Source organism: Amblyomma mixtum, chromosome 10 (assembly GCF_055824585.1).
Source record: "Amblyomma mixtum isolate Tamu chromosome 10, ASM5582458v1, whole genome shotgun sequence".
NCBI classification, from domain to species: Eukaryota; Metazoa; Arthropoda; class Arachnida; order Ixodida; family Ixodidae; genus Amblyomma; species Amblyomma mixtum.
In genome coordinates, this window is record NC_143021.1 from 46,264,753 (window position 1) to 46,282,217 (window position 17,465).

Here is a 17,465-nt window from a genome sequence, read left to right on the forward strand (position 1 = left end):
GCTGACGAACTCCTGCCAGCCGCCCCCAAGAACTGAGCAGCTGCAGCAGGAAAACTGTAGCCAGGTTCTGTCGACGGCGTTCCGCAAACACCGCAGGCTTGTGCAGTCTATTCCAGGAAGCCTTGGCTGCTGCCTCGTCCGACCTCGAAATGGATGCAGTAGGCCTGCGTCGTTGATTCAGGGAGGTCCACGGCAGCACAGTCCCGAAGTCTGACGGCTGCCACCTCCACGCTTGAATGAGGCTTAATGGTCTTGCGTCGGTGATCCAAGGGAAGCCACTGGCAGCTCGCACCCAACGTCCGACCGCTGCCACTTCCACGCTTGAACGACCAGACTTGTGCTGCGGTGTCTTCCTTTACTCCTCGGTTTGCTGACACGTCAGCTATCCGCTCCTCGTGCCTGCCTCGCGCACACCCTACGCACGCGCACACGCGCAACGCGGGACTGGCACACACGGCGCTCCGCTGTCCGACGCACCATTGCTGACACGCAGCGTTCGAAAAACCTCTTGACAGTGAAGTGTGCACACCACAAGCTGAGGGGAACGCGGCAGCGTATCGCGTGTGGCGCTTCGGCTCCGTCATATTTTGACAGGAGCCACGACTCAAGTCGTCGGACCTCATCAATTTTGCTCACTTTGGATTCGGCAAGCTGATCGGCATTCGTGGACACCAATTTCATTCCGGTGGGCCCAGTTTTTCAAAGGGTTTTCCTTGCCGCCTCCGGCGCCGACACTAAGCCTAACGGCTGCGCCGGCGTTCGGCTGCGAGGGAGCTGCTGCTTTCAGCAAGATGACGGAGACGCCCGTTCAACGCGGTTATGACCCGTACGCCATGTCTTGGTCGACCGTTCCCGTCACTGTGGAACCCAAATCGGCACCCGCGGACACGATCCGCAATGAATCTCTCCTCCGTCTACTTGAGCGTCGCTCCAGACGAGAGGCCAAAATAGCGGCGGACGCCTCGGCAACCGCCGAAACTGCTACCCACCAAGCTCCTGCCTCGTAAGCGGCGAAGGACTCCGGCCGTAAGGGCCGCAACCCAGTGACCAAGTGGAGGCCCAAGCCTTTACCAAAGTTTCAAAAGGACGACTTTGTCATCGTGATCAAACCCCGGAAATCGTTGGCCATCCGGGACGCCTTTCAACACGGCGAGCTCGGTGCCGCGTTCCGCGCTTTCCTCGGGGCGCCTCTGGCAGCCGAGTTGAGCCTCCTTTTAAGCAAGGAAAAAAATTTGATCCTCGCCAGCACCCGGAACGCTCAAGTCGCAGACCGTCTGCTAGGCGACTTTTCTGTCAAATCGACCAAAGGGGATGTGCCTCTCGCCGGCCATCTCAAAGAACACGAAGCGGACGTCTGCTATGGGGTCATTACGGTGGCCAACCAAGAGACATCTGAGTCTCTCCAACCTTGCGTGCAGTGGAGGAGCGGCACTTTACTCGATATCCGCAAATTCGGTTCCTCAAACAAGGCTCGGCTCACTTTTGCCGGCACGGTGAGGCCTCGATACGTGCACTACAACTCTGAGATTGTCACAGTGCACCAATATTTGCGCACTATTCCGGCCTGCAGTTTGTGTGGAACTGTCGGCCATCGGGCGGACTCTTGTCCCAACCCAACACAAGACAAGTGTGGCCTGTGTGGACAGCAGGCACCCGTAAAAGAGGGGGTGCGGGCCCCTCACCAGTGTATGCCAAAATGTGCGGTTTGTGGTGGTGGCCATGACACGAACTCGCGGGACTGCAGTGCTAAATATCGGCATACCAAGCCAGCCGCCCCTAAGGGCGGGAAATCCAGCGGGACGGGCAGGCAGCCACGTCACCCAAGCAGCGATGCTTCAAAACGAGAGGCGCCTACTAGCGGGAAAAACGTCAAGAGCTGTCCGGTGCAACCACCGCCTCCACACGGCGGGCAGGTGAAGCAAGCCCGCTCTCAGGACAAGAATGGCGCGGCCGGTTCCTGGGCCAGCGTCGTCAAAAATGGCAAACAGGTGAGCGGTTAAGGCAGGGTTGCCTCCTCCTCCCACCCCCTCTCCCCTCCCCCTCGCTCGGCGGCTGACGCTGAGCTCCACAACCTTGTAGCTTCTCTCCGGGCACAAAACGAGATGCTACTCGCCAAAATTGATGCCTTAGAAGCTAAAACAACTCCCCCTCCCCCTAGTACCCCCCGACACGGACGCTATGGAGAGCGAGACGGCGGTGGCGCCGGCTCTGGAATCTTCCCTTGCCGAACTCGAATCCCGTCTTAATGCCAAATTTGACACCCTGTTGGAAACTGCGATGGAACGCCTCATCGCTAGAGTCATGGAGGCCATCCCCTCTATGATCGCTCAACACGTCGCGACTAACATCCGCCTTTCTCGCAGAACCGGACCTCTTAAGGACGTATCTGGTCGGCCCTCCAGATTGTCCCGCCGAGTAAATGACCTTGACGATGACGAAGACAGCTGCCCCCTTCCAGTTGCTGAGCTTCAGCCCCTGGTATCTGGCTCGGGGGCAACCTCACTTCCACCTCTCACCTCTAAATCTGATCATGGCGGGACCCCACCGGTGTAGGCGCTCCCCTCTTTCCAAATCGGCTTCCCCCATTACGATTACTCAATGGAACTGTCGGGGGCCCCGGTCCCGTTCCAAGCGGGCCGACCTCCGACTTTTCCTTTCAACCTTTCAGCATTTGCCAGCCGTAGTTGCCCTCCAAGAGCCAGGGAAAGGCGCCGTACTAACAAATTATACGACGTTCCAGCAGGATCCCTCGTCTTGTCTATTAGTCCATAGAAATTATACAGCCAACCAAGTCGACTTAGACATGCAACTTGAATACTCCTATGTAATGGTGACCCTCCTCCCACTCCGCAAACAGGACCCACCGCTACACATACTCAATGTATACTGCAATCCGAAATTGCCGAATGTATCATTTGCGGACCTCTTTAGCCGCGCACTGAGAGTTGCAGGTCGAGATCCCCTCCTGATTGTGGGCGATTTCAACGCTCCCGCTCGGATGTGGGGTTACTGCCGTGAAGAGAAGCGGGGACGCAAGTTGGCGGAGCTTGCGTCAACGCTGGGCCTCACTCTCCACACTGACCCAGTCCATCCAACTCGTATAGGCAACTCCGTGACTAGGGATACATGTCCGGACTTGACCTTCACCCGCAACATTCAATATGCAGACTGGGTCAACACCGAGGAAACCCTCGGCAGCGACCACTGCCTCCTAAATACTACGATTAGGACCCTTCCTTTCGCGCGACCAACAACACAAGCCCGACTCCCAGATTGGACCAAGTTCAGGCAGAATTATAACAATGTCACACCCATACATGAGCAGGGCTACCAGTCTTGGTCACAACAATTGGTCTCTGGCCTTCGCTCCTCCGAAACTCAAATTCAGCTCTCAGAGGCGGTCTCGGATGTGGACAACCACCTGCTCCATCTCTGGGCGGCCCGGCATTGCCTCGTCCGTCGGTGGCGCCGGGAAAAGCACAACCGGAAACTTAAAGCTCGCATCGCTGAGCTCGCTCAACGAGCGGCTGAGTATGCGGCCCAACTCGCCGACTCCAACTGGGTGGCCCGATGCAATACGGCCGCGCGGCAAATGTCCAGCCGGAACACGTGGCGACTCTTTCGCGCCCTAATTGACCCAACGCAAACACGCACGGAAACTCAAAAACACCTCCAAAGAGCAATACACAGCTTTCAGGGCAACACAAATCAATTGGCGCACAAGCTCCGCGACCAGTACTTGTGCACCACCCAGGACTCCCGCGGGCCGGCGTACTCTTATGCAGGTTCTGAGAACGTTGAGCTGGATCAACCGTTCCAGCTCCACGACCTGAAGGCGGCCATGGCAAAAATGAAACGCGGCACCGCTCCGGGTCGGGACAAAATTACAGTCAAATTGTTAGCCAACCTCCCCGACCCAGCATATCTGACTTTATTGAATTACATTAACTCAATCTGGCTTGGGGAAGTGCCACTACCCATCGAGTGGAAGACCGCCCTGGTCACCTTCATTCCTAAAGCTGGCAAGGCCATCAACACGGACAACCTCCGCCCCATCTCTCTGACTTCCTGTGTTGGCAAACTCATGGAGACGTTGGTACGTGACAGGTTGTCCGAGTTCATGGAATCCAAACACCTTTTCGCAGACACCATGTTCGGGTTTCGCCCACACAGATCTGCACAAGATGTCCTGCTACAACTCAATCGGGCTGTCCTCGACCCCGTGGAATGCCCTCACAATGACAAGGTCGTACTCGCCTTGGATTTGAAGGGTGCATTCGACAACGTTACCCACGAGATCATTCTCACCCACCTCTCTCAAACTAACTGCGGCAGAAATGCCTTTCAATACATTCGGCAATTTTTAACCGACATACAATCTTACATTCGGATCCAGGATAAAGAACATGGCCCTTTTCATTTAGGAACCAGGGGTACACCCCAGGGCGCGGTGCTCTCTCCCCTCTTATTCAATTTGGCTATGATGCGCCTACCGGCCCAGCTGGGCGCTGTCGCCGGTGTGCAGCATGCGCTGTATGCTGATGACATCACCCTGTGGGCTACGCAGGGTTCCCTTGCAGACATTGAGGCTAACCTGCAGGAGGCGGCGACCATAGTGAACCGTTATGCTCGCCGCTGCGGCCTCCAATGCTCCACCCAAAAGGCTGAATTTGTGCACATACGCCCCTCACCAAAGTGCACAGCCAAAATTTCATTGTCGCTCGAGACAGGTCCAATCCCTGAAAATATCGAAGTCCGGCTACTGGGGCTCTTTATACATCAAGACAGACGGTCAGAAACAACATTGGCCAAACTCCGTCAGGTGGGGGACCAGGTGGGCCGCTTGGTCCGCCGGGTTTCTAACAAGCGCGGGGGGTTACGATGTAAGGACGCTTTGCGGCTGGCGCATGCATTTGTAACCAGTCGAATTCTATATTCGACACCATACCTCCACCTGCGGAAGCAAGACGAGGATTCACTCGAAGTCATCCTCCGCAAAATTATTAAGCGGGCTCTAGGCCTCCCCGTGACCACTTCCAACAAGCGCCTCCTGGGGCTAGGCATGGTGAACACATTTCGAGAGCTCCGGGAAGCCCACTTGACTAACCAATACACACGTCTCTCGAAGACATCGTCGGGTCGCCGCCTCCTTGCCCGACTACACATCCAACATACCACTCTCATGGAAGAGCGCGTACGTATTCCATCCCAGTGGAGATGCGCCCTCCACGTGCGCCCTCTTCCCGCGAACATGAACCGTGAGGACCATAATGGCCGGCGCCTGGCGCGGGGGGAAGCCCTGGCCCGCCACTATGGATCGAAACCCGGCGTATTCTACGTGGATGCCTCAGGCCCTCACCATGGGGGATGGTACACAGCCGCAGTCATCCACCAATCCAAAACAGTGAACGGCCTTACTTTCCGAGCCCGTCACATAACACACGCGGAGGAGGTCGCCATTGCGTTGGCTGCATCTGATTCCAATTCAAAAACAATTATTTCCGACTCGCGAGGGGCATGTCGGAACGTCGAGCAGGGCTGGGTAGCGTATCTAGCCTACCGCATTCTTCAAAACAGCGTCTATACCGGTGACCCCGCGCACCGGCGTATCGTTTGGGCTCCCGCTCACATGGGCCTTGAGGGAAATGAGGCGGCTGACGCCGCCGCCCGCGCGCCCTCTCACCGGACATTCCCCTCCGACCCTGACGATCAGGAACTCGAATTTATTCCAGCTTACACCTTCAAAGACATCGTTTAATCTATCAATCTGGCCATGGTCTTTATCCCCGCCTGTGTAAAGGTCTGTCAAAGGCGGAGGAGCGGCTTCTGCTCCGCCTGTATACTAATACTTTGCTGTGCCCGGCAGCTCTGAAACACTTCGACCTTTCTTTCTCGGGCAGCTGTCCGCACTGTGCGGAGAAGTCTTCGGACATATACCACATGGTGTGGGCCTGCCCCTCCAACCCTGCTATCCCCCCTCACCCCAACCCAACCCGGGAGGACTGGGAGGCGACCCTGCTCGGCTGCTCTGACCTGCAGGCCCAACGGGCCTTTGTCGCGCGAGCCTGGGCGGCGGCCGATGCCACTGGGGTCCCGAACTAGGGACCTCCACCTAGTATTTGTAAGGGCTGGCTCCCTCTGGGTCAGCTCATGCATAACCTCCTGTATTATACCTGTACATAAATGTTTTCCACCACCACCTCCACAAGCTGGCAGAGCAGCCCGGCTGAATGCATGCGGACGATACGTACTGCTCGCAAATAACCAGGAAAATTTAAATACTCTAATTCTTGTGGTGATAAAAGAGACGTTCTAGGTTACAATTTTGGCGCATCAATGTTAGGTCTTATAAATTTCCACGCTTTTCCTGATCAGGTATTATTAAAAAAAATACGCGGCTATAAGAGAGCGCATTTCACAGCAGTGAAAAAATCGAAAGCACTGCGGGAACCCGCATTGGAGTAAGGCGAACACAATGGCGCCACCTCATTTCATATTGCTTTCGCGTTGCGCCGCCGTTCGACGCTTCTGACGTCACAGCGACCCCGAGACGCTACGGCGGGCGCTCCCTTCTGCCGCCCCGGTTATGTCATATGGATATTTACTATGTCAATATGACATGACGCCATTAGCTGGCATTGTAACCACCGATAATTCACCACCATCACCCAATATTTCACCTTTACTTCACCCTTAACTCACTTTAATTCACAACATTTCATGTGATTCACTTTCATTCGCTTCAATTCCCCATGCATTTCCCTTAATTCACCTTAATTCGCCCTTAATTCACTTTTATTAACTCTTAATTCACCCGTAACCCGTTTCTTGATCATTGCTGTTCTTAATTTCTGTATTTAGTTCATTAAATCCATCCTTTCCTCTCTGTGCCGATTTCGGGCTTTCAAATTTGGCGCTACGGTTTGGCTCCGCCCATTCATCCGGTCGCGTGCTCTCAGACATGTAGCGTTTTCAAATTTGGCGGCACACGCTGCCCTAACTCCTCCCACGTTTTGGATATTTTTGGTTCTAATTAACTATTCATCCGATTTCGAATTTTTTTTCTTTTTTCGCACCATCCTCACGTCATGGTCTTTCAGTTACAGCCACTCGTTTGGCGCTACCTTTCCTGAGTTCTCCACAACTGCTGCGGACATGTTTTGATGAAACGTTTTGCGACACGACCCCGCCGACATAGCCTAGCATTTATTTATTTTGAAAGGGGGTTCACGTACTAGTGAACTCAGCAATACAGTTCACCAAACAGCTGAGCGGATGGCAGCAAAATCACTGTCAGTCTACACAGCCAGAGAGCTGGAGCCGCGCGCCGGCACACTTCGTCGTCAACTTCTTCGTCTGCCATCGAGGCAACCTGAGGCGCATTCATAATAGTTCAGGCGCGTTCATTGTAATTCACTACAATGGCCCCGGGATGGAAGAGGAGCCATCCTGGCGACCTATGGTGATGGCAAGAGGAGCGGGTCGTAATAAGTCTTGAGGCGACTGACATGGACAAGCTCACGGCCGCGACGACGCAAGTCCGAAGACGGTGTAAGCGGCTCTACAATATAATTAACAGGGGACGTTGATTCGACGACGCGGTAAGGGCCATGATGTTCTCGGCGAAATTTCGAAGACTGTCCTGGTGTAGTGGAGGGGACCCAAAGCCAAACTAATGAACCTGGAGAGAAAGCGTGCGCGGTTTGATGGGCATCGTGTTCATGCTTTCGGCGACCTTGGGAGTCCGAGGTGAAAGAACGGGCCAGTTGGCGACATTCCTCGGCGTGCTTAGCGAGTTCAGAAAGGGGCGTGCATTCAGAGGTGTCCGGAGTGTACGGCAAAACCGTGTCCATTGTGGAGGACAGCTCACGGCATTGTAGTGAATTACAATGAACGCGCCTGAACTATTATGAATGCGCCTCAGGTTGCCTCGATGGCAGACGAAGAAGTTGACGACGAAGTGTGCCGGCGCGCGGCTCCAGCTCTCTGGCTGTGTAGACTGACTGTGATTTTGCTGCCATCCGCTCAGCTGTTTGGTGAACTCGTAAAGGCCGTCGGGGGTAACGAATGCGGTCTTCTCACGGTCAGCGGCAGCCATCGGGACCTGCCAGTAGCCCGAACGCAAGTCAAGAGAGGAGAAGTATTCGGCGCCTTGGAGACAGTCAAGAGCGTCATCGATGCGGGGAAGCGGATAATTGTCTTTGTGGGTAATTTTGTTCAGTCGCCGGTAATCGACACAAAATCTGATAGAACCGTCTTTCTTCTTGACCAGCACCACCGGAGAAGACCAAGAGCTGTGAGAGGGACGGATGACGCCACGGTGCAGCATGTCTTCAACGTGCTCACTAATCACTTGACGCTCAGCCGCAGACACGCGATAGGGGCGCTGCCGAAAAGGCGGGTGGGAGCCGGTCTCAATGCGATGAGCCACGGTTGATGTACGGCCTAAAGGCTGATGGGCTGCATCGAAAGCGAAGCGGAAAGTGTGGAGAAGGGCTGAAAGCTGCTGACGGTAGGTGGACGGAAGAGTATCGTCGATGGCGGCGCGGAAAAGTTCGTCAGGCTCAGGATCAGTAGCGAGCTCGGAATGCATGGCGTTTAGAGAGGGACCGCTGGCTGCCTCGTGGACATTAAGGGCAGAGAGAAGGCAGACAGGTTGAATGCAGCCAGGGGACTCACCAGGTAGCAGGGTAAGGGCACACGGGGATGGATTGTAGAGCAGCATCTTCGTGACACCCCGCCGGACATCGAGGACAGCAGAAGGTAGCGGCAGGTTCTTCCGGCGTACAAAGGAAGCAGACGGCGTAAATAAAACGGTGTCATCCGACGCGGCACGGCACGACAGAGAAACAAGGGCAGATGCTCCCGGCGCTACCTCAACATCTTCAGCGATAGTGACCTTGAGTGGCAAGGGGGCAGAGGTTTCAGTAGTAAGCTCGTCAAACAAAGGAGAAAATTCAACTTCAGCGCGGGCGCAATCGATGACGGCGTTGTTGTGTGACAGAAAGTCCCACCCGAGAATTATGTCATGTGAGCATGAGGACAGCACCAACAATTCGACTGGATACAATATATCGTCAATGATGACTCGCGCTGTGCACGAGGCGAGAGGGGCAATGCACTGTTCACTAGCGGTGCGGAGCGAGAGACCCGTAAATGACGTCGTGACTTTGCGCAAGCGGCGGCAGAGTTTTTCGTGAATCACTGATACTGAGGCACCCGTGTCGATAAGCGCATGTACCGGCAGTCCGTCGACGATGACCTGAAGAACGTTGCGTGGGGAAAACGGAGGCCTTGAGCTTTTCGAACAGCGCGCAGTTCTTGCCTCCGGAACTGCGGATCTTAGTTTCCCTCTTCAGCGGAGGGAGGGCGACGGCGCATTGGTGACAGTGAGCGGCGGCGCGGTGATGGAGAACGTCGGGTCTCGTAAGCACGACGGTCGGGGGCGTACGCGTCTAGCGGCGAGGATGGAGAAGCCGAATAAAACATCTGGGATGGATGCACAGGGGTTGAGATGGTTGGCGATGCCACCATGCGACGGCGACAGTGGCGGGCGACATGTCCCGGGTACCCACAGGAGTAACAGATGGGACGGTTATCGCCAAGGGTTGTAAAGCCGCTGCGGTGACGGCGAAGAAACCGGGGCTGGTCGTAGAGACGGGGCCGGGCGCAGGACGGGCTGACGAGGTGGAACAGTCAGGGGCACGGAGCGCGCCGCTGCTTCTGCGTAGGTCATCCGGGCGGGTACAGGAGATGGTTGGGGATACTGAGCCTCGGCGTAGGTTAAGGGAGCAACCGAAGGGACTGGATGTGCAGTAGGAATAGCCTCGGCAACTTCATGGCGGATGACCTCCTGCAATGGCGCCACCAGAGGAGTCGCAGCGTCGTGACTGGAGGGCATCAACGAAAGCTGACGCGCGACCTCCTCCCGAACAAACTGCTTTATCTGCGTTGACAATAGCGCCGGGTCGGTGCCAGATGTGAGGGAAGCAAGCGATTCCTGCTGCGAGAGCGGAGAACGGGTGAGGATGCGTCGCTTCCGAAGTTCGTCAAAGTTCTGGCAATGGGTAATGACGTCGGCGACTGTGGTGGGATTGCGTGCCAGAAGCATCTGGAACGCATCGTCGTCGATTCCTTTCAAAATGTTCTTAATCTTGGCGCGCTCAGACATAGAGGCATCGACTCGTGTGCACAGGTTCACAACGTCCTGTATGTAGCTGGTGAAATTTTCACCAGGCAGCTGCGCCCGACTTCGCAGGCGTTGTTCCGCGCGCAGCTTGCGCACCGCAGGCCTGCCAAATACATCAGAAAAATTGGACTTGAAAGCTGACCACGTGGGGATGTCGGCTTCGTGGTTTCTGAACCATAGGTTCGCAACGTCCGAAAGGTAGAAGATGACGTTGTTGAGTTTCAGTGCATCGTCCCACTTGTTATGGGTGCTCACCCGTTCGTACGATGCCAGCCAATCCTCGACGTCATCGTCGCCTGTGCCACTGAAGAAAGCGGGATCACGCTGCCGCAGCGCTCCAGCGCACAGAACGGTCGGGGCGGGCGGGGCAGGACTGGGCACGGAGTCCTTAGGCATTGTGAGCGGCGGGAGAAGACGGCTGCGAAGGTCCAGGGCGTCAGACGACCGCAACCTCCACCAAATGAAAGGGGGTTCACGTACTAGTGAACTCAGCAATACAGTTCACCAAACAGCTGAGCGGATGGCAGCAAAATCACAGTCAGTCTACACAGCCAGAGAGCTGTTGTTGTTGTAGCCTACGACAGAATGGCACATACCCACTCTGGGGGATCGGCCAAGAATCGGGTGGAAAAGGTTGGTATTCACCTGTACGTAGTAAAGGCAAAAGGAAAGCACACGGGAGAAAAACACCGGGGGAGTCTACCACAAGAAGGGCACGGAGAGGATGAAAAAAAAAATAAACAAAACTAAAAACAAATAATAATAATAATAATAACCATAATATATATATATATATATATATATAAAGGAGATTGGATTGAAGAGAGAAAGAAAGAGAGAAAAGAGAATAATTCGAAAAAAATGAAGCATAAAAAGAAAATACTGAAAGCTTTAGCAAGGTAGTCGATGAGATTCCAGCAAGAAATTTTGAACAGCGTCACAAACAGACCTGTGGCTGAACCCAAGTGTGGTGGCACCAAATGATAGCAAGTGTGGGCTGCTCAAACTGAGGCCAAGTTGCTGTAAGGGCAACTCCAGCAGTCTTCTTCTCAAAGAGGTGAAACGACGACAATGGAGCCAAAAATGATCGATAGATTCAGGCTCACGGCAAAATGCACAGAGGGGAGATAGCGCCAAACCAGATCTGTGCAGATAGAAATTTAGAGGGGGGATGCGGCAGCGCAACCTCGTCAGAGATACTTCTAGCTGCCGAGATGGACAAATTTTCCTGCTCCATGAATATTTCAGATGCTGATATTCCACCGATGTTAAAAGTGTTGTGTCTTGCACGCTTAATAACGCTCGACGCCGGAACCTAGATGCTGTGATATACGCTGTAGCCGGGATGATGGGCAACACAGGGCCGCCTATAGGGAAGCCTTTGCAAGGTTATCCGCGATCTCATTGACAGTCACGCTGCTGTGGCCAGGTACCCATATCAAGTGAACAAGGCTCAAATGCGAAGGAAGAAGCGATAAAAAAGTGCTTAAAGTGGGACAGTCAACATGCGACGCGAGGGACGAGCACAAAGATAAAGAATCGGTAATGACTGCCACTGCAGAAATAGAAGGATCAAGCTTGCGCAGAGCAAGAACTACTGCCAGAAACTCAGCTTGAAAAATAGGGGTGTAATCCGGAAGGCGCAGCGAAAAGGACCAGTCTAAACTCGGACAGTAAATTCCCACCCCTGCCTTTTCGTTGCACTGAGAGGCATCGGTTGCTATTGCAATTTTTGTAGGTAGGGACCTTAAATGATCCTCTAATAGACCATTTAAAATACGGGGTGGTAAAAGTTTCGCGTTTTGAGGAAAAATGTTGTCGAAAACAATGTGGACAGAGGACCCACTGCTTAATGCTGGGAGGATGTTGTAAATCTGCACGTTTAAAGGCTCAAGCAGCCTTTGCACGAACACAACCTGTGGGGTATGAAAACGAGGCCAGTGGACACCAAAAAAGGAGGTCGGCTGGCAACAGAAAATGCTTTGCGAACGGTGAAAATGGGATTCAAAGATTTTGAGGAAAGTCTGCACAGTTAGAAAGTGAAATCGGGTTAACAGAGGAGGAATGCGGGCCTCAAGGTACAGCACATTGGTAGCCACGAATTTGGGGACGCCAAGGCACATCCGAAGCACCTCCCTCTCCAAAAGGATGAGAGGACGAAGTTTGTATGAAGCCGAGCCTGAAAACAACACAGAGCCAAATTCTAAAATTGGCCTAACATACAATACGTAAATCATTAGGAGCGTATCCCTGCGCATGCCGAACCTGTGACTACATAACCTCCGTAACATGCCTGCGGCACGAGTCCCTTTTACAGCAACATGGTCAATGTGAGGCCGCCAGGTGAGTTTGTCGTCATAAATGACGCCCAGGTATTTTAGGGATTGAACTTGTGGAATTGGTTGAAATTTGCATGAAAGAGAGAGCACGACAGGATCCTGTAGAGGAAAAACAAGGACGGCACACTTGTTAACATTTAATGAGAGGTGTAAACTACTCAACCAGAGCTCAAGAGAACTCAAATATGATTGCAACTGATCATAGAGGGAATGTATATCAGGCGCAGCCGCAAAAAATGCTATGTCGTCCGCATAGACGTAAGTGCGAACATGGTGGTGGAGAGGAATGGAACTCATGAGAATATTGAACAGAACAGGCGAAAGGACAGCTCCCTGCGGAACACCTCTCGTCTGTTTGTACCTCTCTGATTTTACCCCATTATGGACGCAGAAGAATTCCCTGTTATAGAGAAACGCAGATATCCAAGCAACTAAATATTCCGGAAACTGGAGGGACTGTAGCCTGTGTATAGGATGGAATGCTCTACACTGTCATAAGCTTTAGAGACGTCGAGCGTAACCAAAGCAGAATACAGGCGTTGACGACGAGCTAGAAGAATACGACTCTCAAGATCTACATGTGCATGCCATATCGAACATCGCGGCCGGAAGCAGAGTTGACACGGGCTGAGAATAGTTCTGCGGTCCACAAAGGCAGAAACCCGCATAAGTAACACCCTTTCTATTAATTTTACCACGTTTGATGTTAGAGAAATAGGCCTAATATTTTCCAATTCATAGCCTCCGCCCTGGTTTTTAAGTAAAGGGATCACCTTGGCCAGCTTCCACTCAGAAGGGATCCAAGCGAGTTTGATAGAATAGTTGACCAGGTGTAACAAAGAGTTCGGAGACGCCTCAAATAGAATCTTGAGCATCTTTGAAGTAACACCATCAGGACCGGGAGCAGAAGCTGGTAATCTTTGAACAACTTGAGAAAGCTCCGAAAGAGTGACTTTAGTGAAATAATTATCTGGCGTCCTGTGCGCAAACAACATGGGACGCAAAGGAAATAGAGACGAGAACCGCTTATGCAAGCCCGCGGCAATTGATTCAACCACCTCGATAGCTTCCTTTGGAGACATAACTAATGACTGTAAATCACGAGAAGGCAGGACCTGTTTCCTGGACCGTAAAAAGCCAAATAATGCCCGCCGGTTGCCTGACTTTGAAAGAAAATCAAAATGTTCAGAGTCATATTTCTCTTTCGCACGAGAAACTGTGCGTTTAAAGGTGGCTGCTATGAATTTATAATCTTTCCAGTTATTTGGGCATTGGTTATAAAGAAGCTTTTTCCATGCTGCCTTCCTCCACCTGTAATCCCTCGTACAGTCCGCGTTCCACCAATGATTAGAGGAATTCCCATTTGAGGGCCGCACCAGGAACTCCGACTTTTTCCGGCAATCCTCTAAAGCCAGGCATATGCTTGTTGACTGGTGATCTTCGCCGATGTTAGAAACTGACGCGAGGGCAGAGCGCAACATCGTCTCAAATTTGTCATAATTTACATGCGTCCGCAACGGACGAGCCGCAGGAGTTACACGACATAAGATATCAAAACGAACAGGTATATGGTCACTTGAGGAGCCGCAATCAACAGTCGACCAATTCATTATGCCAATTCCAGGACTGGTGAATGTAAGATCTAAAACAGATTTAGACTGAGAGCAAAGGTAAGTGGCTGATCCAGAATTTGAACACGTAAGGCTGTTATCAGAAACCCAGTCCCAAAGGCGCTTCCCACATAGATTTGTGCGGTAGCCCCAAGACACATGGTGTGAATTGAAATCGCCAGCCATGAGAAGTGGGTTTCCACAGCTAGCGAGAAGCGAATCTGGCGGTCTAGTATCCTGGACTCCATAGGGGAAATAAACATTTACTAAGGAAAATGGGGAGCACCCAGGAAGAAGAAAGTCTAATGCCAAAATCTCACAGTCAGGGGACATTAGCTGAAAAGATACCTTAGCCTTGTGGCAAAGTTTTGAAGAAACTAACGTAAGCAAACCCCCTCCTCGTGACTGCCGATCTAGACGAAATGAACGATAATTTTTAAAGTGAAAATGTTTGTCGGCTGAAAGCCACGTTTCTTGAAGAATAATGATATCCGGATTAAGCTGGGAAGAAATACAGTGTAAATCTGTTGAAGCTGTAAGAATAGAGCGACAGTTCCACTGTAAAACTCGCAACGACGCTATGGTTTCGAAAGCAGAGCAGCAGCAACTGCCTGCTCTAAAATGGTGTCCTTCGGCATATTGCCAAGCTGCTTCTTCTGTGATTTGGATTGTGAACGAGAAGAAGATGAAGGAGATATCGGCGACCCGCTACGCTTTAGGACCCGCACATCAGGCTCCATCATCTCGGAATCAGAGATAACTCCAGCGTCACTGGAAGTACCCGAGGTAAGAACAGTGTTGGGTGCAGAAGTTTGTTCCTGGGGCTGAGATGTTGCAGATAGAGAAGAACGTACAAGAGCAGGGGTAATTACATTCGATAGAGAAGCCAAACTGGTCTGCATAGCATTAGTGAGCTGGGAAGCGAGGACGTTGGTGAGGCATTCCGAAACACTTGCTGCAATATTCTCTACCATTTTTGTCATGGACGCTTCCACAGCAGACGCAATTGCCTGAGTCAGCGTTGAGTCTAAAGTCATGCCCTGACGAGCGGTCACCCCTGCATACCCGTAGGCCCGTTCCTTAATTTCCTGTATAGCTTCTCGGCGCGAACATCGTTTCCGGTCTATAACCTCCAGGATCTGAATTTCCTGCGCACGAGAGGGGCAGTTGGAAGAATTAGCAGCGTGGGCGCCACCGCAAAGGCAGCACTTCTCGTTGCGCTCAGAGCAAGTGCTCGTAGCATGATCTTCTCCACAGTGACAGCAGCGCAAGGTGGATTTACAACCGCCGGCGCTATGGCCATAGCGCCAGCAGTTGGAGCACTGCAGAGGCCTAGACGACAACTGGTCAACCCGAAAAATTAGAGGCCAGGCCTTTATTTCACTGGGGCAAGACGTGCCGGCAAAGGTGGCAATTACCGACTCAGTGGGCATCCGTATGTTGCCAACATCACGGTTACAGCGGTGCACAGCAACAACACCTGCGGCGGACAGCAGATCAAGGGTCTCAACTGGAGACAGCGAAGAGTCGACGCCTCGGACAATGCCCTTCGTGCAAGCCAGATGAGGCGGAATAAAAGAGCTTACCCGGAGAGATGCGAAAGACGAGGTAGCTAGAAGATCTCTGACGCAGGCAAGGTCCGAGGACCTGCAGAGAATACCGCCGCGTCCAAACTGGCGGACCTCACTGATGGCTTCATAATGAGAAGTGGCTGACTGGAGCGCAGCCCGAACAATTCCAGGATTAGTCATCTTGATGGCGCCACCATCCTTAGGCACCAGCGCAACCGGGATGCTGCCGACGCCACTGCGCAAAAAAGCCTCCAAGGGCAAGACATCAGGGGAAAGGGATGCCGACCAGGAGGAGCTCCCCTGGCCGGGAGACTGGGTAGACATACCCCGGGCTTACGGCCTCACCGTGTGCTTGATGCCCACAAAACGACAAGGACAAAGGCTCAGGGAGAAAAACAAAACCTCAACCAACCACCCGAAACTCAACCGATCGTTCCAGGACAGTCAGAACGACGCACGTTCTGTCAGTCAGACGTTTCGCCGAGCCCAACGAACCTCGTAAGCGCGTTCATTGTAATTCACTACAATTTATTTATTTCTTCACAGATACCTACAGCGCCCGAAGGCATTAATTGCAGGGGGCGGGGGGGGGGGGGGGGCGTACAAAGAAATCAAGCACTATAAGTGCTATAGTGCGGCGATGAGAGATTCAAACAACTCACGGAACAGCCATAAAATACAGCAAAATCAGGCACACACACGCGTACATTAATGATGCAAAGTTAAGATTAAGTGATTTAATCAATAAAAGCACGAAACGCTTCAACAGATGGGCAGTCAACGACGTTTTTGGGGAGTTTGTTCCAAACTGATATGGCATGCGGAAAGAATGTGATAAACCGTAAACGTTTGTACAACATTTCATTTCACGCACCTCAAAAGCATGATCTCAACGTGCAGATACATAATGTGGCTGCTGAACACACAGAGTTTTGTCAGTCCCGGTTTTGCTGAAATAGTTGCGATAGAACATTTCTAGCTTATTGCGCATGCGTCTATTACTGAGAAGCTACCAGCCAAGAGATTCCTTTATTGCTGAAACGCTGTGTCGAAAGTCGCAATCATTGGCGACAAAACGGTCTGCACGGTTCTGTACGCGTTCTGGATCCCACACCATGGATTCCACACCACACTAGCATACTCAAGAATAGGTCTGATGTGTGTGAGGTACAACAATTCTTTTATATTTTTGTGGGTTTTATGAAAATTACGCCGGAAGAAATTCACCATTCTGGAGGCTTTGCCTACCATATATTCAGTGTGGGGTCTGCACCTAAGGTCCTCTCTGAAATGTAAAGCGAGGTACTTAAATGCAGAAACTTTTTCCAAAGGAGTGGAATTGAAATAGCACACTCAGTTTATTTTGTTACGTTTTCGTGTAAAAGCAACATATTTACATTTATTTGAATTAAGCGTCATTTTCCACTTGATGCATCATCGATGGATGCTGTCTAGATTTTGCTGCAGGTTGCGAACATCATGTTCGTTACTATTGGGCTGTACGCGACGGAGTCGTCTGCGTACATGCGGATTTTACGGGAAATGTTCACGACAGTATCATTAATATAAAGTTAAAACAACAAAGGCCCCAAAAATGACCCCTGAGGTACACCGGAAGTAACATCTGCAGAGTGGCATGCAACACCATTAATTACAACACATTGTGATCTATCGGAAAGGTAGCCGCGAACCCTTGTAATTCCAGCGTAGTGGATCCCGAGGGACGCAAGTTTATGCAATAAAAGGGCATGCGGTA

The 17,465-nt window shown here is 52.2% G+C and overlaps 2 protein-coding genes across 2 annotated transcripts in view; one reads left to right on the forward strand and one right to left on the reverse strand.

The window, feature by feature from the left end:
* Positions 1-17,465, forward strand: part of LOC149325696 (uncharacterized) — a 343,155-nt gene that overhangs the window by 171,857 nt on the left and 153,833 nt on the right. The gene's annotated exons all lie outside the window — the stretch shown is intronic.
* On the reverse strand, positions 108-16,134 carry LOC149325697 (uncharacterized). Its single transcript, XM_089563356.1, has 2 exons — positions 14,867-16,134; positions 108-164 (listed from the first exon to the last, which is right to left on the reverse strand). The coding sequence occupies exons 1-2, from the start codon at positions 16,031-16,033 to the stop codon at positions 108-110; spliced, it is 1,224 nt and encodes a 407-aa protein (XP_089419482.1). The 5' UTR covers positions 16,034-16,134.